This window comes from Haliaeetus albicilla, chromosome 6 (genome assembly GCF_947461875.1).
Source record: "Haliaeetus albicilla chromosome 6, bHalAlb1.1, whole genome shotgun sequence".
Classification (NCBI taxonomy): Eukaryota; Metazoa; Chordata; class Aves; order Accipitriformes; family Accipitridae; genus Haliaeetus; species Haliaeetus albicilla.
In genome coordinates this window covers 20,289,967-20,314,439 of record NC_091488.1, presented here as the reverse complement: position 1 = coordinate 20,314,439, position 24,473 = coordinate 20,289,967, and the positions used below count along the sequence as shown (strand labels likewise).

Sequence of the window (24,473 nt, the reverse complement as noted above, 5' to 3'; positions counted from 1 at the left end):
AATTGCCCAGGCTGAGCATAACAAAGTACATTAGGGAAGAGAAAACCTTGTTAAACATTTACAAAAGTGTATTTTGAATAGAGATATGACAAAAATTATTTGAATAATTACAAGTAGATGTGAAATTTGCATACGTAATAATCCCAAAACCAATATTAAAATCATTTTTTGAATTACTAAGCAAGGAAATTCTCCAGGAAAATATTGGCAAATTGATTTTACAGAACTGCTTCAAAAAGAGGGATATTGATATATCCTAGTTCTAGTTGATACCCCTACTGGGTAGCCTGAAGCTTTCCCTTGTCGCACCAACAAAACAAAAGTAGTTATCATTGTTATAATCTGTGTTGCTTTTAGCTGTCTTAAACAAGCTGTGACACAATCTGTGTTCAAGTGAGACTACTAAAAGAATTAGTAGCCTCAAACAGAAAGGGGGGAGTTGACAGCATATTTTCATACATTCTGTATGGTATGTCTAAATATTTTGATGGGTTTAATATTTTGTACCAGCCATGGAATCTGATTTGCTGCTAGATGACTGTAAAAGTGAGATTTGGTAAATAATTATTAGAAATCTTATGCTATGATTGAAACAATAGACAAAAGTATAGCCAAGCAATTAACTAGTAGAGGTACTTACTCATAAGTTTTGCAGGTCTTTGCTCTTATGACTAGATGTTCCTGTACACTTGTATTGGTTTTATGTGGCAAGGTTTTGGTAGCGGGGGGGGTTACAGGGGTGGCTCCTGTAAGAAGCTGCTGGAAGCTTCCCCTGTGTTCGAGAAAGAGCGAGCCCATACCAGCCGGCTCTAAGACGGACCCGCCGCCAGCCAAGGCCGAGCCAATCAGTGATAGTGGTAACGCCTCTGTGATAACATTTTTAAGAAGGAAAAAAAGTTGGGACGGGGAGAAAATAGCCACCGGAGAGAGGAGTGAGAACATGTAAGAGAAACTACCCTGCAGACACCAAGGTCAGTGAAGAAGGAGGGGGAGGAGATGCTCCAGGCGCCGGAGCGGAGATTTCCCTGCAGCCCGTGGGGAAGACCCTGGTGAGGCAGGCTGTCCCCCTGCAGTCCAGGGAGGTCCACGGTGGAGCAGATATCCACCTGCAGCCCGTGGAGGACCCCACGCCAGAGCAGGTGGGTTCCCGAAGGAGGCTGTGACCCCATGGGAACCCTGCGCTGGAGCAGGCTCCTGGCAGGACCTGCGGATCTGTGGAGAGAGGAGCCCACGGAGCAGGGTTTCTGGCAGGACTTGTGACCCCGTGGGGGACCCACGCTGGAGCAGTGTGCTCCTGAAGGACTGCACGCCGTGGAAAGGACCCATGCTGGAGCAGTTCGTGAAGAACTGCAGCCCGTGGGAATGGCCCACGTTGGAGAAAGTTTGTGGAGGACTGTCTCCCGTGGGTGGGACCCCACGCTGGAGCAGGGGAAGAGTGTGATGAGCCCTCGCCCTGAGGAGGTGAAGCGGCAGAAAATAACATGTGATGACCGTAAACCCCATCCCTGTCCCCCTTGTGCCGCTGGGGGGGCTTGGTGGAGAAATCCGGGAGTGAAGTTGTGCCCGGGAAGAAGGGAGGGGTGGAGGGAAGGTGTTCTGAGATTTCGTTTTATTTCTCATTTACCTTACTCTGGCTGATTTGTAATAAATTGAGCTAATTTTCCCTAAGCTGAGTGTGTTTCGCCCGTGATGGTAATTAGTGAATGATCTCTCCTGTCCTTATCTCGACCCGCAAGTTTTTTGTTATATTTTTCTCTCCCCTGTCCAGCTGAGGATGGGGGAGTGATAGAACAGCTTTGGTGGGCACCTGGCGTCCAGCCAGGGTCAACCCATCACAACACTAGATGAGAACAATGTTGAAACTGACCACATGTGATTGAAACTGCGTTAAGCTTCAAGATCAAAGAACAAGGACAAGAATAAAGACTTCAAGGAGAGCCAACAAGAACTTCAAATGGGTCAGTGGTCATAAAAGCAGCCCTTCGACTCAAATGGATCCTTCATTGCGTATGATCGGATATAGGCAGTACTATGATAATCAGTTATAATCATTTTTATGTATATTTATACTAATCTGATTAATATGCAATTAGTTATTCTATATAACCTGTTTGTGCTAAAACTGTGGTATGCACACTAGGTGGAACTATCCCCCGTGCATCCAGCGCTGCAATAAAGAATGCCTGCTTTCTAAAACTCCAAAATGAGTCTTAGAGAGTTTCTTTGACCAGCTTTTTGGTATCACATGCACCACTGCTGCACAAAATTTCAACACAGCATATGCCATTCCTCCACATAATCTGCCTTCCTTGTGACTCGGAGAGCACTGTATCACAGGCTAGTGCACTACATACATAAATTATTTCAGATCTTTATATAAGGCTTCTGCCTGTACTGTTGGCAACTTATTTCAAGAAAAGCAGACAAAAATACATATATCTTGCTATCACTGTGAAAACTTTTCTCAAAGGTACTTGATGATGCCATGAAAATCCGAAATCAGAACTCAATAGTCAGTCTTTTTCAAAAGAAAAAAAAAGGGGGGGGGGGACATATTCTATGTATAAATTCTGAAAATTAAAAAAAGTATAAGGATCAAGGATTTACTGGTTTAAGTCAACAGAGATACCATTTTCACCATTCAAAGACCTTGAGAAAGAGTCTGAAAAATGCAGTAGACAAAAAGTTCAGCAGAAATACTTTCATCACAAGTAGTTACATTACAAAGCAACTGAGGAAAGAGTGCCTAATTTTTCATTACTGTCACAGAACAAAGTTAATTAACCTCTCACCACTGCAGTCTGACACACAATGCAGAAAGTTACTTACAAAGCAGTAAAAGCACTTTCTTTCCCAGTTAGTAAACCTGACTTTAGACTACCGCCTCTTCCTCAACCCCTAGTAAATGGGGGGGGGGAGCTGTCCCATCAGTATTTCTACTTCTTTCAGCCCTGTTCTCATGTATGATACAAAAAAAAAAGAATTCGCAGAGGGGCTGCACGCCGCCGTGCCCCTACCGCAGCCTCGAACCCCACTTCCCCGCCGCCGCTCGGCGCGCAGAGGAAGCACGGTGATAGGACGCACGCGCACAAAGAGCTTCCGCCCGCACCTACTAGTCCGTAGGGGTTCCACATCTCTGCCGCGCCCAAGTTGTGCGCAGCTGCAGTCGAGGCTTGCGGGCCGCTCGGAGGGTAGGGAGGAGCGGCGGGTGGGGCGTGGTGCTGGGGTCCGCCCCTGATGGTTCCTGCTCGCGCTGCCCCGCCTCCCCACCGGAACACCGGCGGGACGCGCTAGTTGCTTTGCCTGCGAGTTTTCTTCTAGGGAGTCGGTCTTGGCAGATGCACACGGCACCCAACTAACTCATTCGCAGTAGGGAGAGAGATCCAGCCACTCCGGGAGCAGAGGCTTGTTCTGTTTCGATTTTCAGTCGATACTGACTCACTGACGAATGAAGAACACAAAGACCCGGCCGAGGACACGGGTGCGTACGGAGCTGCCAGGACCCAAACATGCGGCAACCTCGGCCCGGGAGGAGCTTGCTGCGGCAGTGTCGAGAGCTCTGCGCATGCGTCGGAGCGGTGCCGTTGTGGTGGTGTGTTTCCGCACGGGCAGAGAGGCCTCGTTGTTCTCTTCGGACTAAGCGGGCTCTTCGTGGCGCTGTCGTGTACCGGCCGCAGCGGTTATGGGGAAGCTGAACGTGTTGATGCTTCGGTACCTCTCCAGGGAGCACTTCAGGGTCCTGACAGCGGTGAGCCGGTGGGGAGGCCTGGCTGAGGGGACAGGCGAGCGGGGAGAGTAGTGGAGGCCTGCCTAGCCTAGCCGAGCACAGCGCCGGTTAGATAAGCGGGGTCGGGCAGGTTCCGTGCAGGGATGGGAGACTGAACTGGTAGTGTCGCAAACGGCAGTGGAAGAAAAGCTGCAGGGGAACGGGACCGGTATCTGTTCTCGCTGCCTCCCCTGAGGTCCGATGTTGGTGTTTCCCGGTGGAGAGGGCCCAGGTGGTGCCGTTCTTTTTTTCAGCCGGCTGCCTCGGAGGGATCGTTAACGGCAGGGCTGCCCAGGAAGGTCCTGTCACCAGTTTCTACACGCGTGGTGATTGCTTTTGGCACGCTGTCTTAACGAGGAGCGAGCAAAGGTTTACCAGTGCACGGCGTCCTGCCTTGGGTAGTTATATGATAAGCACAGGCCGCGCTAGTTGGCCTGTCTGACTGTACTGAATGCAGGAGAACTAGTGGAAAGGCAAACTGAGCCACAGCTGTGTAAGTATGAGAAAAGAGTCTCATTTCAGAAACGTAGAACAGCTCCTTCATCCATTCCTGAGACTGAAACCTAATCAGCCATTCATCTTCTGTCCAGAACTGTTTAAGTTTCAAGGCTGAATTATACAAAGGATATCAAGGAGCAGTGATGAATATTAAAAGATTTGGTTAAGTCATTAAAAAAAAAATGCATCCATAAAAAGTTATTTTAGTCTCAAGTGGGATGTGATATTATTTCATTGTTGAACACAGGGATTAATAAATCTATTTTTATTTACTCTTTTAGGTGGAAATGGGCATGAAGAACCATGAAATAGTTCCTGCTAGCTTAATTGCTTCCATTGCCAGCCTTAAACATGGTGGCTGTAATAAAGTTTTGAGAGAGTTGGTGAAGCACAAACTTCTAGCTTATGAACGAACTAAAAGTGAGTTTGAATTTTTTGTTGGGCTCCTGCACTCATTCTGTCCTCAGTGCCTCACAGCGGTACTTGCAGAAGTACTACAGCTTGGCATGTATGAGCATTCAGAGCACTTGCTAGTCTTACCTTCTCTTGGACCTAGCCTGGTGTCCTGGTTTCAGCTGAGATAGAGTTAATTGTCTTCTTAGTAGCTGGTATAGTGTTATGTTTTGGATTTTATATAAGAATGTTGACAACACTGATGTTGTTGGTAAGTAATGTTTAGACTAAAGTCAAGGATTTTTCAGCTTCTCGTGCCCAGCCAACAGGAAGGCTGGAGGGGCACAAGAAGTTGGGACAAGACACAGCCAGGGCAGCTGACCCAAAGTGGCCGACAGGGTATTCCATGCCATGTGATGTCATGTCTAGCATATAAACTGGGAGGAGTTGGGGTGGGGAGATCGCCGCTCTGCAACTAACTGGGCATCAGTCGGCGGGTAGTGAGCAGTTGCATTGTGCATCACTTGTATATTCCAATCCTTTTATTATTAGTATTGTCATTTTATTAGTGTTATCATTATTAGTTTCTTCTTTTCTGTTCTGTTAAACTGTTCTTATCTCAACCCATGAGTTTTACTTCTTTTCCCAATTCTCTCCTCCATCCCACTGGGTGGGGGGAAGTGAGTAAGCGGCTGCGTGGTGCTTAGTTGCTGGCTGGGGTTAAACCATGACACCTGGGAACATGGGTTTGTGCAGACCAAATGTTGGAGCTGTCTGCTGAGCTGCTTGTGCCTGTAAAGATGACAGGCAGAAAAGCGATGAACAGTTAACTTTCTTTTTTGCTTGGTCACCAAAGTAATGAAAAATAAAAGAATCATTGGTTAAGGCAATATTCAGATGCATACAGGAGTCAGCCCAAATGAGTTACAGTTTTATAGTACACAAACTGGAGCAGACTGCAAAAGCCTTGTACATTTCACCCCCTCAGAAGCTACTAAAGGAGTTTTTATTCCCTGTCATGTGACAAGTAGTAGTTGTGCAGGCCTTTCCCCATTTCCTTCAGCCTTTTAATTGCACCTGGCTTTGCAAACATACTGTAGGAGTCTACAGGAGATCTGTATCCTTTTTTTGTCCCAGTTCTTCAGAGCATTGAAGGTTGCTTTAGATCATCACAACAATCGCAGATCCCTGCTGTGTCTCTTAAATGTGTATCTTCCAAAATGCTCTGTGTTTTCCCAAGCTATTTGAAGTACTGCCATTGCCTCTATTAGAGAGGGGCTAACAGCATGTCTTGTCTTCTGCCCAGTTGTCAATTTTCATAAAACTTGCAGGAATATAAACAGCTTTACCATTCTTTCAAATTGGGCTGATAATAGCCAACAGGTGAAATATTACATGGGTGTTAAGTACTGTAAGCTGAAACAAGAAACAAGACTAAACTGAGACTTCTTTTAAGTGTAATATATACCTAATGAGGAATGAAATGTTTTGTATTTTATTCTTACCTAGCTGTCCAGGGTTATCGGTTAACTAATGCAGGATATGATTACCTTGCATTGAAAACTCTGTCTTCCCGACAAGTCATAAATTCTGTTGGAAACCAGATGGGTGTTGGCAAAGAATCAGGTAATTAAAAAAAAATTTTTTTTTTTTTTTTTTTTTTTAAGCAAAAAGAGCTGTAATGTTGCAGATGTTTTGCTAGAAACTAGGTAAGTTTTCCTCTGGATAGTCACATCAGTTAATCTGTCAAACACCGAGGTTTATGGTCACTTCTTGAAATGCTGTGTGAGGCTTCTGGCTGCATTTGAATATTTCTTCACAAGAGCGAAGACAATTCTGTCTGATTCTTGGTTCATCGCTTGAAAAGGTACTTTGCAGGCAGATGCTGTTTGTCTCATTGTTTGTGAAGAGTTTTGAACCATTTTAGCAAAAAGATGATTTCAGTTTTTTGATCCCACTTTAAGATAGTAAAGTAAAATAGGCTGAAAACTATTGGAATACCATCTTGGTTCCTCTTATGTTCATGTATATTGTAATTTGACACAGCCCCTAACTTGTGTAATTGAAGAATGAGAAGGGGATTGTTGGGGACAAATGGTAGAAATGAAACATAGGCTATTTGTTAACACTGTTTAAATTAAGGAGCTGGTCCTTTGGGTTGTCTGTCCACAAAATAGCAAGAAGGCAGCTCTTCTAGAGCGTGATTAAGAATACCAGCATCTGCCCTAGATTGCTCTAAAGGATAGCTTATATTTGTTCGTTGCTGTGCAGATAGCCTGGGGATGTTAACCTGAATATAGGAACATTAAGATCTCCTACTCTGAAAGATGTTTCAGATCACATCAATATTTCTTCTAATGGTCACTTTAACAATAATTTCTTCTTGTTCAGATCTCTGATATACAATATGTAAATTTAGCTGTCTTTGCTAACTGTAGTAGAACTTGCCAAGCCAGAAATAGTAATTGTGAGAAGTGAAGTAACAAACTTACCACTGCACTTTTTCATCGGATACTAGCTTGTTAGATATCATTTATTTCTTTGATCTATGTCATTTTGTGTCATCTAGATATTTATATTGTTGCAAATGAAGAGGAGCAACAGTTTGCATTGAAATTACATAGGCTTGGAAGAACTTCCTTTCGCAGTCTGAAAAATAAACGTGACTACCACAAGCACAGACATAAAATGTCATGGCTGTATTTATCCCGGCTAGCAGCAATGAAGGAGTTTGCCTATATGAAGGTAGGTGGCCATTCACACAATATCAGCAATGGTGTAATAGGCTGGAAGGTACTTTTCATACTGTGTTTTGATCACTTTGTATTTGCAGTAATGGTATGATTTACTCTTTCTTCTTTTTTTTTTTTTTTTTCCCCCCTAGTGGACTTAAAGTATATATTTCAGAGAATTTCAATGCTATATGTTTTGTGTACTTTCCAATGGCAAAATGAAGCTTTGCCATTGAAGCCTTGAAGAACAGAAGCAGGTGTCATAAGAGAATTTCAAATTAATGTTATTATTTAAGGATAGATAATTTATATATCACCAGTTCTGCTGTTTTTCCTTTAAAATTTATTGCATAAGCTTGCAAAAACACCTTAAAAAGTAAGGAAATTTACAGTTACTCATCAGAATTATTCTTTTTCTTCGTTCAGCTGTCTTTTTTTTTTAAATTTATTTATTTTTTCAGTTTACAATGTTTTCATTTGTTGCTGTGCTGTTGAGGGAAATCTTTCAGTCCAGACTGGTGTTCTGATCTGAAAAAGCACACTTTGTTCTGTACTGTGGGAAAAGATTTAATTTCCAAGCATATATTGCTACTTTCACAGAGTTTTTGATCTGCTTTAAAAAAATGCAGATGTTATATAGTGATTGAAAGTTGATAGTGGAAAACTAATTATAAAAACCTAGTTTTCCCTTCTCCTTTTGTGCTATTCAACAGTATTATAAACATTAAATATTATTTGCTTGCTTCTCTTAAAAAACCTTGATAGGTTTTACCAGTGGCGTCCACAGAGAGAGAAAGAACTATTACCATTATTTAGAACCTCTATATTGGTCCAGCTGGCCCAACTCGTAAAGCATTATGTAGTCAGAACTTGTAGGAATGTAATAATGAGTGTCAGTTTCCCTGAAAAGAGGGTTGGGGGAGGATTAATTGTGTGCCAAAAAGTGATAGTAGTGTAATATTTAAGCAACAAAAGCTATATTTATGTTGCTTTAACTTAGAATAGAAAAATTTCTTAGAAAAATTCTCTGGTAACAAGAGAAAGAGTAAAAAGAGAATGAAGCCATAAAGGACCTGAGTGGATCAAGTGAATGACTAAATTTGCATTAGAAGAGGCTAACAGGAGAGCTTCAAAATATTATGACCTACCTTTGGTTAATCTTTAACGTGGTGTAATGCTGGCTATTAATATTTAAGAATGAACTTTTGTCTTACAGCAACTGAGTATAGATTAACTAGTCAGGCAGAACTGTATTGGCAGCAATTTAGTGCGGAATTTTTTTCTAATGCCTGACACCCTATTCCCAGTTATCTGCTATTGATTATTTGGGCTAACAGACCAGATACAATTCTCTCATTTTTCCATTCTGTTGTGTTTTTCTTCCAGATGCAGATAATTAAACTGTAAACAGTATAGCAGTGTGCTTAGTGTCTAAATTTACTAATTTTATTTGTCTTTGCAGTGAAAGTTCAAATGTCTGTTATGCTGTCTTCCTTCTTAAGCATGTGATTTGATGTTTCCAGTTAGCATTTGAGTAATGTACGCTGCTTCCACAGTAATATTCATTGTTTATCTTAGACGGCAGTTTGTCAATATATACAATGTTTTCTTAACTGTTTAATTTTAATTTGCAATGTGTTGTCTCTTTCCAGGCTCTGCATGACAGAAAATTTCCTGTTCCAAAACCTGTAGACTACAACAGGCATGCAGTTGTCATGGAACTTATTGATGGCTATCCTTTGTAAGTACTGAAGCTTGAATTCTCTGTGTTACAGAAACCCTAACAATGTTAGGTTCAGTAAGGTAGCAGGGTTAGGGTTTTTCCTTGTCATGCGAATGAATTCTGACTTCACCATGCTGAATAGTGCTCTCTAGCCCACAGTCATTAGCATTCTACTTAGTTATAGTCTTGTTTCTCTTATCTTTTTATTCAGAGAAATTGGGGTTTTTCTTAGTCCAAAGAGACTGGTGGAATAGACTGATTTTTTTAAGTAAGGAATACATCAAAAAAGCAGTGTGACACATGTTAGTACTGCAGCTGTTTTCTACACAGAAATCACATACTCTATGTGTTATTGGATATGTACAGTATTGAATATAACATCCTTCACATTCTGAATGCTGGTTCGTGATCCTTGCTCTGGTAATTCAGGTAAGATTATAACTCACTGTTCTAGAACTTCTGCTCTGTTTACGTAGAATACCATGTATAATCTGGGTTTGCTTCTTCAAGGAAGATTACTTTGGTTGAGTTGTTCAACATCTAGGAACATTAAATATCACTGAAGTTTGTAAGTGAATGGATGGTTTGTTTTGTTTGCAGAGCAGAATGCAGAAGGCCTCGATATAATGCAGAATAACCTACGTGCTTATCTAGAGATTTTAATTGTTTAGTTCTAGAACAAACCAGTCCATGTTCTTGTATAGTAATCAAGATCTAAAGTGGGCAGTTTAATCAAAAAGGAATTAATCCCAAAGTATAACAGTTGAAGACTAACATGGAAGAGACTTCATTGTATTCTGTCTCCCCACCTTCATTTGTTAAATAATTCCACATCCATCATGTACATGGAGCACTTAAAGTTCCATGTGGAGATCTGCAGTGGAAGTTTACCATGCTCTCCCTGTTTTGTGATTCTAACCTGAAGGAGATAAGTAGTGGATGAGAATTATTTCAAATATGCCAAGATCAAAGAATCTCCAAATAATTGAGGTTGGAGGGGACAGCTGGCAGTCATCTAGTCCAAACGACCTGCTCAAGCAGGGCCACCTAGAGCCTGTTGCCAGTTTTTCCATTGTCTGTTGCCTGAGTTGAAAAACCAGTGTGGAGTTGGTGACTTATGGTAAACAATTCTTATGCTCTCTTTGACAAATACAAGTTATCCAAAGTTCCTGCCAAATTGGACTTAGTTTTTCCTAGTCTACCTGCCTCATTTCACATCTCACAGAATCACAGAATGGTTGAGGTTGGAAGGGACCTCCAGAGGTCATCTGGTCCAAGCACCCTGCTTGAGCGGGGCTACCCAGAGCTGGTTGTCCAGGACCATGTCCAGATGTCTTCTGAATATCTCTGAGGAGGGACACTCCACAACTTCTTTGGGCAACCTGTGCCAGTGCTCAGTCACCCTCACAGTGGAAAAAGTGTTTCCTATGTTCAGACAGTTATGTGTTTCAGTGTTTCAGTTTGTGCCTGTTGGCTCTTGTCCTGTCACTGGACATCACTGAAAAAAGCCTGGCTCTGTCCTCTTTGCACCCTCCCTTCAGGTGTTGATATACATTGACGAGATCCCCTTGAGCTTTCTCTTCTCCAGGCTGAACAGTCCCAGCTCTCAGCCTTTTCAAATAGAAGAGGTGCTCCAATCCCTTAATCATCCTTGTGGCCCTTTGCTGGACTCTCGCCAGTATGTGTATGTCTCTCTTGTACTGGGGAGGCCAGAACTGGAGACAGTACTCCAGGTGTGACCTCACCAGTGCTGAGTGGAGGGGAAGGATTGCTTGCCTCAAACTGCTGGCAATGCTTTGTCTAATGCAGCTGAGGATACCATTAGCTGCCTTTGCATATTCAACTTGGTGTTCACCATGACCCCCAGGTCCTTTTCTGCCAAGCTGCTTTCCAGCTGAGTGACACCTGCTGTGTACTGGGGCATGAGGTTGTTCCTCCCCATGTGCAGGACTTTGCATTGCTCATTGAGCTTCATGAGGTTCATGCTGGCCCATTTCTCCAGCCTGTCGAGGTCCCTCTGGATGGCAGCGTGACTTTCTGGCATATCAGTGACTCGCAGTTCGGTGTTGTCTGCAAACTCTGCCCTGTCATCCAGCTCATTAATGAAGATGTTTACCAGGACTGGAACCACTTTTGACATCTGGGGTACACTGGCCTCCAGCTAGACTTTGCGCCCAGCCGTTCAGGCAGTTTTCAGTCCACCTCACTGTCTACACATCCAGACCATACATCAACAGCTTTGCTCTGAGAGTCTTAGGGAAGACAGTGTCAAAACCTTACTGAAGTACAGGTAGTTAATAATCCACTCTGTCCTCCCATCTAGCAGGCCAGTCACTTCATCACAAAAGTTTATCAAGTTGGTCAAGCATGACTTCCCCTTGGTGAAGCTGACTACTCTGAATGATTTTCTTGCCCTTAGTGTGCCTGACAGTGGTTTCCAGGATTAGCAGCACCATCACCTTCCCAGGGCTTGAGGTGAGGCTGACCAGCCTATAGTTCCCCAGGTCCTTCTTGCCCTTCTTGAAGATGGGAGTGATGTTTGCCTTTCTCCAGTCTTCAAGTGCTTCTCCTAGTCACCATGATTGATCAATGATTATCAAGAGTGGCTTTGCAAAGAGACTTGCTAGCTTCCTCAGTACTTGGGAGTACATCCCATCCAGGGTCCATGGGCTTAATGTATGTCCAGTTTGCTTAAGTATTCCCTGAACTGATGCCCTTCCACAAGGGTGCATCTTCCTTGCTCCAACCCTTGCCCCTGATCCTTGGGACCTGAGATTCCTATCTTGGAAGATACCATTTAAACATGACTTCCAGATTCAAAAGAGCAAGTGGGATGTTTTATGATGCAGACCTGTGGCTATGAGAATTGTCACCAATTAATTTTGGTACGAACAGGAGCCTGTTACAGAGCTGCTAGACTTCCATCATTTATTCTTTGTATTGCACAAATGATCCATTCTTACAATATTGCAGTGCTGCATTTGACCAGAATACTTCACTTGATAACTCTAAATGCTGACCACTTCTTCACAGTTTATGGTACCATAAGAAAACTGCCTTTTTAGTTTGTTTCTAAACAACAGATGATTTGTATTTCACCACTTAAGGTACTTTGCTTTCTCAGGTATGCATTCAGGAATGCTTTAAGCTTTTTTCTTTTTTTTTTTTTCCCCAACTTAGTCTAGAAAATACATTTCTGTAAAAGAAAATATCATGGGGCATTTAAATTTGAATACAGAAAGACCTAGTTCCTACTGAGACCATAAGATTACCTAAAACAGGAAAGACATAAAAATTCACGGATCCATTATTTGAATAATGCATTATGACAATGGTGCCTGATGGGAGACAATGAGTATAAGCTGAAATGAGATTTAGCCAGCATATAAGGAGACATTTTCTCCCACTGAAGACAATGAGGCAGTGGCACAGGGTGCTTGTGGACGTTGCACAGTCTCTCCATCCCTGGAATTTTTCAAGCACCAACTAGACAAAGCCCTGAGCAATCTGGTCTGATCTCAGAGTTGACTCAGCTTTGAGGATGGTATTGGACTAGAGACTTGAGGGCCCTTTTAACTTGAACTACCCTGGCATTCTGTCAGATGTACTTCATTTACTTTGTCCATATTTTCAAATTAAGTCTTTCAACATTCAGAATATTTTATTATATTTAACTTTCCAGGTGCCAGGTGAGACAAATGGAAGATCCTGCCTCTGTCTACAGTGAATTAATGGATCTGATTGTAAAACTTGCCAATCATGGTTTGATTCATGGTGATTTCAATGAATTTAATCTCATATTGGATAATGATGACCATGTCACTATGATTGATTTCCCTCAGATGATATCAACATCACATGCAAATGCTGAATGGTAGGTTCAAAGTAAATCTGGCAAGTGCTGATGATAGCAAATAGTCAACCATGACTTGTTTCCATTGCCTGTTTCTGATTTTTTTTCTACCATTCTTGTCATGCAGCAAAAATAACATTCCAACCATAGTTTGATTTATGAATGTGTAGAAATGTCTCTGTAGGATAAATATGTAATTAATTTCTTCTCAGAGAGAATGATGTTGTTCAGTTAAGAAATGCTTAGAAATAAAATGCATGCAGTTTGTCTCCCTAGCCTTTTGTCTTAGGATCACCAATAGAAATAATTTTCAAATAAAACCAGTAAAAGACAAGAAATGTAGGGTGAAAGTTTATCACTGCAGTAGACTTCATTACCTTGATTTTGTGTTCGTACAATTCTATATTTTTTTACAGGTATTTTGACAGAGATGTTAACTGTATTAAGGAGTTCTTTAAGAAACGCTTCAACTACGAGAGTGAGCTCTTCCCAGCATTCAAAGACATCAGGTAGAAACTGCCAGATGAATTTGAGTTCTCCTATTTATGGTATTTGTGTTGATTTTGTGAGAAAAATGGATGCCTGTGATTGATGCTTGTAGGAGAAATAAAAAAAATAGGCGCAACTATGCAATTTTAAATTATATGTTTGTCATTCCTATTGTGTTTTCTTCAACCAACTCTAAGTGGTTTCCAAAAGCTAAAGCGTGCTTTAAAATCCACTGCTACCTCCTTTGTCTTTCCTCTTGCAGCTAAGGAAGAGAGATGAATCCAAAAGCTTGATTGAAATGGTGACTATCTAGGAAGTATTAACAGTGATGCAGAATCAGTTTCTCCCACTTCTCAAAGCCTGTTTGACAATTCTAGTATATTGAGGATTAATTTCGGTTTCAATTTTGAATTTATTTTTAAAATGCTAGTAAATATGGTGACTGCCTCGTCAAACATTATTACATTCAAAGTTTTCTTCCCAATGCCTTTTGTCCCTTTTGAAAAGTAAAGTAATTTTTCACTTATTTTAAGACCGAAGCTGTTGCAATGAAAAGGGTTTTATTTCATTCTGAGCACTTTTCCAAAGTAGTACCACACATGAATCAGTCTCTGTGTGTCAGTGTACCTTTTATTCTTCTGTTTGCTTAAACATAATTTGAATTCACAGCTAAATTGTATTCCTGCTAAAATAAAATAATTTCCTATAAATAAATAAATAAACAAATAAATGCTGGCTATGGAGATGGGATCATGTTCTGCAGGAGTTTGCTTTTTTCTGGTCACATTCTGTTAATACTTTACCTAAGCTCAGCACTATCATACATTCTGTGTGTTTCAACAGAGCATATCCTCTTTGTTAATAGTCTAGCTTGATTAATATTTGTAATCCAAGATGTAGCATATTAGTAGCTTGATGATTTAGCATATTAAAAGAAAATGTACTTCTTTCACAGGAGAGAGTGTTCTCTTGATAGAGAGATTGCTGCCAGTGGCTATACAAAAGAAATGCAGGAAGGTGGTGAACTGCTTTACCCACCAACTTCTGATGAGGATGATAATACAACAGAGGAATCAGAATTTGTAGAAGATGCTGAGAATAAGCTCAACTTCTTCAGCAAAGATAAAGAAAACAATGCAGGCTTCATGTATGAAGTGGGTGATTTCTCTGAAAGCAGAACCTCTCACAACTTTATGTATAGCAACGAAGAAGCTGATACAACTGAAAGTAGTGAAAATACACAAAGACTGAATATGTCAAAGCTGAGTTCAGCCTTAGAAAAAGTTGAAGGTCAAGCTATGCTTTGGAAGTCTGGTGAAGATGCAGAGAGTTCTGCGATTGCTTTGTCTGAGGGCAAAAGCGTAACTGAAAATGCTGCTGAAGTCAAAAATCAGACAGGTCAAGGATGGTGCTGTAATGATAAGGAGAATGAAGACAAATGCCCTGATCTGGTTGACTTGTCAACTTTAAATGAGAAATTCAGGCATTACAGGTAAAGATTCATACTTACTGTCTAGGAGCGTGGTTCCTCCCCTCCCCCCAATAAAAGTAAATCTTGCAAGTAGCTCAAAAAGGACTACTCATTAGCTACCCTTGTTTAAATTGAAGACTAAAAATTCAATTTATTTTGAAAACATTGCAGTGAGTATCTTTTCTGTTGGTCTCATGATGGGTAACCTGTTGATTGGTACTACATACGTAATGCTTCATATGTAAAGTGTGACATATCAGTTGTCCAGCTGTATAGTAGTATCTAACGAGAGAACAGGTGTTGGATTTAATTCATAGTCCAACCTCTTTTCTGTGGTGGAATTATTTTCCCTTTTTCTTCAGTTAATATTGGTAGTTGTCCTGGTTTCAGCTGGGATAGAGTTAATTTTCTTTCCAGTAGCTGATACAGCATTATGGTTTGGATTCAGTAGGAGAAGAATGTTGATAACACTTGATGTTTTCAGTTGTTGCTAAGTAGTGTTTATACTAAGTCAAGGATTTTTCAGCTTCTCGTGCCCAGCCAACAAGAAGGCTGGAGGGGCACAAGAAGTTCAGAGGGGACACAGCCAGGACAGCTGACCCAAAGTGGCCAAAGGGGTATTCCATACCATGTGACATCATGCCCAGTATATAAACTGGGGGGAGTTGGCCTGGGGTTGGATCACTGCTCGGGAACTAACTGGGCATCAGTTGTCAAGTGGTGAGCAATTGCATTGTGCATCACTTGTTTTGTATATTCCAGTCACTTTATTATTATTGTCATTTTATTATTGTTGTCATTATTATTTTCTTTCTGTTCTGTTAAACTGTTCTTATCTCAACCCATGGGTTTTACCTTCCCCCCCCTCCGCCCCCGATTCTCTCCCCCATCCCACTGGATTCGGGAGAAGTGAGTGAGAGGCTGCATGGTGCTTAGTTGCTGGCTGGGGTTAAACTACGACAGTAGTGAAAGAGTTCATGATGTTAAAATACTGCTTCTAATAACTTTAATGAATAAGTTTGTAATTTGAATGCTCTGTCTCAAAGCCAAATTACTCTGCTGCTCACTCGGCTGAAGTTAGCAAGAGCAAGCTCCTTGGAATGTATTGTACTGTTTGGTCTTCTAGCTTTTAATTCCTTCCCTGACATACTTAGAAATTCCTGCTTACATTCAGGCTAGACCCTTGCACATGAAATTCTGAGTTTGCCAGCCTACCATGTACCTGGATGCATATACCAAGCTCATACTCCTCCTTATTTGGTTTTGCTTTTTAGTGAAATGACTTGTCGAAACATTGTGCAGAATCTGAAATACTTTTTTTAGTGTTCTTAAGCTTCTTTTAATTTGCTTGGTATACCAGTGGCTATTGTGCAACAAATTCTGCCTTTCATATAATGCCTGTTTTGAACAACTAGTATTAATATTTAAAGTCTAAGCATTTTGTAGTACTTGCATGTTCTGTTGGGAGTTTTCAGATTATATCTCAGAAAGTTAAGACTAAAACATGATGCTCATAAAGGCAAACTGTTTATCTTGCTAGTGGAATAAAACATTGATTTATGTATTTTAGAGATGAAGAGAGTATCGTTCATATTGCTGAGCACAGAACAAGGACTAAAAGTATCACATCGGTCAGAAGTGTTGGGAGCTGTTCAACCATTCCAGCGGTAAATATTGTTATTACCTAGTTTACTCTAAGACCATATTAAATTTCACATAGCTGTTAGTACTTATTTGTAAAAATGTTCTCTAGCATTAATTATTTTTAAAAAGACTGTTACAATGTATCTCTGTGGCTTGCATTTCCATGCCAGCAGAAATATAGGAGTGATACTTCTCTAATTGTTTACAGGCAATGATTTCCAGCACTTTCCTTCATGTATTTCTCTTCAGCCAAAGCTCTACACCAGCATTAGCAACTCTCATTTAGTCAGTAACAGGCTAATGTATGTTAATGTATGTTCATGCACTAATATTTAATCATTTTATTCATTTCTGTTGCTAGCTGCAGTTAATATCTTTTATGTTAAAAGTGGATGCTTGAGTCAGGATTTAATTTGGCCTTTTTTGCCTGTCTTCTCAGAGATTCACACTCTTTGAAACATTTATATGAACTCACTTCAGTAGTGATTTCTTTGGCAATATGAATTTATCTGACTTTCTGCATTATATAAATCAGAGCATTTTCAGCAGAATTTAATTTCAATTAGGTCAGACTACATACTTGCCATACAATGGGTACCTATGTTCAGTCGCATTTTCATTTGCAGTTAGGAGCAGAAGATCTGAAAAATCTAGTTTGGGGAACACATTGGTGTAGTTTCAGCTCTTTCATGACATGTACCAAAAGTAAATACATACTTTTTCAATTTGGGTTTTTGCGAAGCATTTCTATTGCCTAATTAGAGTATTAGTCCTAGAAATACTGTATCTGAATCCTATAGTGCTGGCAAGAGTGACCTTTTTTTTTTCCAGTTAGACTTGGTCTTCGTTGTTTACAGTCTTTTCAGTCTGCTGCTTGCTTGCTGCTTCAGTACTTTTCTAACAAAGGCTTTGCTACTGTCCTATTAAGTGATGTGAAGTGATTCTATGAAGCAGCCTTGTTTTACACAAGGTGCCTGTCAGTGGCTATAATATTCATGGGATAGTTGGCTGCTTTACTCTTTCATGTTTGGATATTTTTGTTGTTGTTAAGCATTTTAAAGATGCACCAATAACCAATAAAGTTACACGTGTAAATGAATGTTAAGGAACAGCATGCTTGCATCTTGTCTAAGACATTTTTTACAGGACTTCATGCAAGCTAAAAAAATCCAACTTTGATCTTCGTCATCACAGTTCTTACTCTAGGGGATGGCATTGTATCATCTTAAGGAGACGAAGGATTAGATTAAAACTATGGGATGAAGTAAACAAGAGCCAGGATGACCTGCCAGGAATACCCTAGCTTCTGGTCCATGTAATTTTTTTTTCTTTTTTTTTTTGAGTTTGCTAATTTAAGTGTGCAGAATTAAAAAAAAAAAGACTAGTGCTACTAAGTTCTATAAAGGAAATTACTTAAAATTATTCTCCTGTACCCCAGTTAGTGGTAGCAGTGGTCATTATGTAGCTATAGAAACCTTTTTGAGTGTATAGAGGATGTATGTTTATTCTGTAGGCAGGAACATAAGACATGTTAAAAATATGTAAATGGCGTGTACGAACTTAATTTTCTGTTCTAAAAGAAAGATAAAAGCACTTTAGCAGGAAAGCTTTCGAGAGGTTCAGCCACATAAAAAGCTTTATCCTGCACCAGTTTACCTTGCATGCTTTCACTTACATGCTTTTATGCTGAGTAAAATAACGTTTCTGCCCATTGCTGAATCTTATTTTAACTTCTGAGTGTTACAGCTAAAGAAATGACATGTATAATGAGCTAGTTGTAACATAACAAAATAATTATAAAACTAAAAAAGCAAAGTAGTGGCACTGCAGTAAGATCCACTGGGCTGCTTAGAGCTGAAGCATTTTTATTGCTGCTAGCATTTATCTGTTACTTATGCAGCTTGCTTTCTGTTTGTTAGAGAAAACATACTAAAACATAAGCAGATTTTTAAATTCACACAAATTAATTCATACAGGCATATATAAACAATGGCAGTAATAGCAGCAGGCACAGTCATAACTTGGAGAATATGCCAAAAAGAAAAGGCTTCATGAATTTTGGAAAATCAGCTATTCCACAAGAAGTAAAGTATCTTTCTGGGCTTGTACAATTCTTTATGTGCAGTGATGTAATTTAATTAGAGGAAACAGTGTGAATGATCAAAAATTTAAATAATAAAATGTAAGTCTGTTTACTCTGAAGCATTTCTCAGTATTTGCTTACATTTAGGTTATGATGATGGAAAGACTAGGGAGTCTTTCCACCACGTGCTGTGATTTAGCAATAGAATTTGGTGAATTTACATTATGATTCCATGTAAAAAACTTCTGGTATCCCTCTTGCAAAATTTCTTCTAGCAAGTTTTGTATAAACTAGTCATCTGTCCTGGACCAGAGTGGGAGAAATAGAGAAGCCTTCTTTCAGGGTTCTGCCCACAGAAAACACAGAATGACAGATGTGTTATTGGCAAAAGAAAAACATCTGTGCAACAGTTTAAATTAGTTCCGATCATTTTTTCTTCAGGAATATTTTTAAAGAGAATCTACAATTTTTATTTCCAAAGAGCTCATGGTTAAATATTGAGTGCTACTAAGTACCCAAGGAGGAAGGATCACATGCAGCTGTTTTTTATCCAGATTTCAACAGTCAGCCTGCATGCGATGTAACTTAAGAAACTGCTGTTCAGGTGGTTCCCTAATTATTACAGGATTCCTGCTGAAATCAGGATTGAGTAACTGGATTCATTGACTGCCATGTATTTTGTTACCTTAGTTGTGTTAGTCACAGCAATTCTTTAAGAGCATAACTTGCCAAAATGATGCTTTCTGGTTCCTAATTCATTCCCTACCAACTTACTACTTCATATGGTACAGTGAAGTTGAGTTGATAGTACAATCAACAAAGCACAACAAGGCAACTGAAATTGGGGTACATGTAAAGGAAATGTAATTACATGGATATTTTTTTCTCTTGTCCAGTTACTTGGACATCAGCAGATCTTTTATTAAGGACAGATTTATTCCTTCATATGACCTTTTTTAATGCTTTATTAATTAGAATAAAAATAAGACACTCCTTTGGGATTTCCAATAAGTACGGTTCCATCATGATGAAATAGAAAGATGAAAATAATTTGATTTCTCTTTTTCTTCCAAGACACGATATGCACATATGCACTCAGTATCAGTGCAGCAGCGGGAGCTGGGATCATTTTCCAAATGACAAAATCACAGCCACCATCTACTAAATCATGGCTTCATTTTTATTATGGATAGCTATTGCCAGCATAATGGAAAGCAGAACTCAGAATGAAAACATAGTTGTAAATAACAGATGAGATTTCATAAAACTATTGCAGTTTTATGGAAATAGCAGTGGCTGTTGCTGTTTCAGTACTTCTGCTGTAGATGCATGACACAGTCCTGACCTTGGGAATCTTAATAGGAGAGTGCCTCACAACAGGGGAAAACTGGAGGAGGAATTGTAAATCGCTCCTGATTGCCCATCTTTTTTAGGCACACTTGTGATAAAGAGTTGTTGTTTTCCACTCGCATCACTGTAATCCAAACTTTAGAAAAAATAGGGTGCTAGAAAAAAATACGGTGCTAAAAAAATAGGCACAAACCAAGTAATTATTGCAGGACGTGAAATGTTCTACTGGTCCTTTTTTTTTTTTTTTTTTTTAAAACTTAAAAGACATCTGTCTAATCTTGAAGCATAGAATATTACCGGCTTTTACATTTTTGTAGAAGGCATGTGTTTTGCACTGAGAGGTGCTGGTCCTTTATGGTCCCTGTGAGAAAGACACTTAAACTCTGTAAGGTATGATTTAAAATGCTATTTATTAAAGCTAAGACTGTCGGAAAAGAATAGCATAGATAATCCCACACCCCTTTAGGATGCTGGGAGCCCTGAGGTTATAGCATTGAACAGGACTCCCAACACACAAGCAGCGTGCCGTGCAGACCTTGTCTGTAGCAGAGAATCTCTCTCTTCAGTCAGTCAAGCTATTTTATGATTTTCTTACAAGTAAACAACTCTGTTCATCATTTCTACAGTCAAGCTGAACTGAAGTTCACACAATAACTTCTTGGTGCACTTTTAGAAAAAGGCAGGGCCACACAGGAGGCCTAATTGCGAGTACTGAGCGGGAGCTGGCTTAGTTTATCCCACAGACAACAGATTTGTGCAGCACAACACAGGCCTGAAGACAGCCCTGTATCTGCAGCTTAGGGCAACACTGCACAGACCTGGGCTTGCTCATGTTAACTGTTTTGTGTATCACTTAACTTCTCGATGTACAGAGGTCTTCCAGTTAGGATCGTGTATGTTCATGTTGGTAGTGAAAATGCGCTATCATTGTGCCATGTCTCAGTACTAAATGGTCTTCAGAAAGTTCTGATACTGAATTGTTTGTTTATTTGTAGGAACTGGTGAAACAGAAGATAAAACGTCAACTGACCAAACATCAAAAGTCTGCTCTGAGGCAACGGCTGCAAAAAGGAGAGGCAAATATTTATACCAAACAACGTCGAGAAAATATGCACAACATTAAGTCAAGCATGGATGCAGCTAGTTTCTGGGGATAATTTGTTAAAGCTCCCATAGAACATGAGAAAACTCACAATGCATATAGTCAAAAGAATTATGCTAATAACCAATAATCCTTTTATATAATGGTGCTAATCCTTTTACATAATGTCACAATCTCTTTTATACTACCAAATGTTTTTCTAGAAGTTAAAAAACCTCATTGTGGTTCCTGTGATTTTAATTGGGTTTGTGTTTCTGGTTAAAAACATTGACTGTAGTTTAAATTAGACCAGTAGTACCAGCTAAGATAATTTAACTACAGTAATTTCCAACAGTATCTTATTGTAAATCCATTGTATTGTGTGCATTTAGATAAACAATCTTCTATTGTGCAGAGGATCCCTCTTAAGAGGGAAGTAAGGGAATTTTTAAAACCAATTTTTGCAATGACATGAGATTTAAATTTAAAATGTTACCCTCATGTTATAAACAGATATTTGATTGTATTAAAAATCACAAATATGAACCTGATAGCAGTTAGTACTCTTAAGATTTCTTTTGTACCTGTACAAAATGTGTATGAGCAATCCATATGATGAACATGCATGCTCTGAAGCCAGCAATTCTCATTTATTTTTTCATTCACGCCACGATCTCACGTATAAATCTTGCGCAGAAAAATATGTAATAACAGTGTTGTATAGACCTGGCAAGCACTCTGATTTTTAATGTGCCTGCACAGTTACCAATAAATTTAATTCCTTATATCTAATAACTTACATAAAGTGATGAGGATCGTGGAACTTCTCTTTTTCAAAAACATTACCATGACTTTTACTATGCTATATCCTTGGGGTCTGAAAACCTAGAAGAAAAACAAATATCTTGATTTATTTTTTTTATTTTAAGCAAGGTATGTCTAGTAATAAAATTAAATAGTGCTTATATTTAAAAACTCATAATAAGGAGAGGAGTGTTTGTGACCACTGAAGCAAGAGAGAGTAGTTTAAATTTTTTTTATGTTCTTTTTTTGACCTTCTATCCACTGTATTTGTGCTTGAGATGTGAAGTGGAGCCCTTCTTGAGAAGGACAACTTGGCAGAGTTTAAATTATCAATCTATAGTTTGGAAAATCTTAAATCTTTTACTTGCCGGAGTAAAAGAAATGAGGAACTTTGGCTTTGACCTTTGGTTTTCTGCTTGCATGTCTGATGCTATCTATTCTTTGGCTTACGTACCTGATATGCCTGATACCTTACTGAGGTTTTAGTCTGTTGAAGAATTGCGGCCTCTATTCTGTCTTGCAGCACACTCTTGCTTTCAAAGTTTTTAATTTTTGTCTTCTCTCTGGAACAATGTAAAAGCTAGTCTCAGCCAGCAGCTGTATGTGGTCTTAATTAAACCATGGCAGGTCAGTGAAGAGATGCAGTAGATAAGTGTTCCTTGCAGGATCATAGCTACATGAAAGTCTGCTGACAGAAATAAGAAAGTTTGATTAAATCTTGCACGTAAGTGATTGCAGTCAGGTTATGTAGGCCTGGTTCCTGATACAGCGAGAGCTGATTTTAGCGGGAGTAGAAAAACAAACAAAGTTAATTTAATTGCATTTCCATTTTAAACATTAAAGGAAGAAAAAATCTTTCTGTTTCTAGGCTCTTATCTGTTAAGAGACTGGTTCAGTGACAGCTTAACAAGATTTGAGTTACTGTTCTTTGGCTAAGATGTGCATGCACTTTTTGGCTTCTAATTTAGGACTTCTCACAGTGAATGAGTTCTTTTTGGTGTGCAACCTTAAGTCTGTCTTGGTGATTGGTTCTAAAAATACACAAAGGTTGTCCATTTGATTCAGCACTATGAAAAAAGAAAGGATGATGGAAATCTTTGTTTTCAAAATGTTGCTTTAAAACGCCCATTAACTCTTTAAAAAGTATTCTAATGGATGGCTCTAAGTTATCATTTTCATTTACTCTGCCAGACAAGACTAATCTGAGACTGGAGTTAGCAAGAGAGGAACTAATCCTCAAAGTTACAGTTTAATACATCTTTATTAAGCCTGTTTTTTCCAAAGCAGCAAGATTCCTGAAATATCTAAAGCCATCAAAGGTCACAATGAAGTTTATACATTGAATGAACATCAGAGTACTTGCTCCAATTGAATGTCCACACATGAAGCAAAGTATTTAGAATGAACTTAGGAAAATGCAGAGGTTAAGACAATATTGACGATCTTAAATTCACATATTCAGCAGGAAGGAATGTGTGAGTTATAACAAAATTGGTTTAAAATGTGTTATTTTAATAAGCACACATAAAGTAGTGTTAGTTCATTAATTTGTAACCAAACAAAATTTGAAAATTAGTAAGGAGCAAACATTGTACTATGCACATTCAATATATGCAACAGTATGTGTTAAAACTTTTAAGTGATATAAGGTTGTGTAGCAATTTTCCACTGCTGAATACTAAAATACTAATTTTTATTTAGGAACATGGAATAAAAGATTGTACAGTAACTAAAGAAAATATCTTTTGGATATTTTTCAAGTCAGGAAGACTTTACTGGAACTGATATAAAAGTATTCTGTACCAGCAAAGTAACTAGTTGATGCAGCTTATGGCTGCTACAAACAACCCTCCTGTCTGAAGGAAAAAGCACATTATATCTGTATAACAACAGTGTATTTGCATTTGTACTTTAGGCTTTTGCCCGCATGTTTTGGGTTTGTGTGGCAGGTTTTGGTAGCAGGGGAGGGGCTACAGGGTTGGCTCCTGTGAGAAGCTGCTAGAAGCTCCCCCAGCTCCAAGGTGGACCCACCTCTGGCCAAGGCCGAGCCCATCAGTGATCTTGGTAGCACCTCTGGGATAACGTACTTAAGGAGGAAAAGAAAAAACCCTGCTGGAAAACCTGCAGTGGAGAGGGGAGTGGAATGTGAGAGAAACACCTATGCAGACACCAAGGTCCATGAAGAATGAGGGGGAGGAGGTATGCCAGAGGAGGTGATGCCCCTGCAGTCCATGGTGAGATGACAGGCTGTCCCCCTGCAGCCCATGCACATGAATGGTGGAGCAGATGCCTACCTACAGCCTATGGAGGGACCCCACGCTGAAGCAGGTGGATGCCCCCGGAGGTGGCCATGACTCTATGGGAAAGCCTGCGCTGGAGCAGTCAGTGCCTGAAGGACTGCAGCCCCTGGGAAGGACTCATGCTGGAGGAGGGGAAGAGTGAGGAGTCCTGTCCCTGAGGAGGAATGAGCGGCAGAGACAATGTGTGACGAACTGACCACAAGCCCCATTCCCCATCCCCCTGCACTGCTTGGGGGAGGAGGTAGAGAAAATCAGGAGCGGAGCTGAGCCTGGGAAGAAGAGAGGG

The 24,473-nt window shown here is 39.9% G+C and overlaps 1 protein-coding gene across 1 annotated transcript; it reads left to right on the top strand.

Annotated features, from left to right (window-relative positions):
* Positions 1-3,214: 3,214 nt before the first annotated feature.
* On the top strand, positions 3,215-22,729 carry RIOK2 (RIO kinase 2). The gene is made up of 10 exons (XM_069785317.1): positions 3,215-3,748; positions 4,546-4,684; positions 6,167-6,283; positions 7,227-7,402; positions 9,042-9,130; positions 12,795-12,986; positions 13,382-13,474; positions 14,410-14,946; positions 16,496-16,592; positions 20,998-22,729. The coding sequence occupies exons 1-10, from the start codon at positions 3,683-3,685 to the stop codon at positions 21,157-21,159; spliced, it is 1,668 nt and encodes a 555-aa protein (XP_069641418.1). The 5' UTR covers positions 3,215-3,682; the 3' UTR covers positions 21,160-22,729.
* Positions 22,730-24,473: the final 1,744 nt, after the last annotated feature.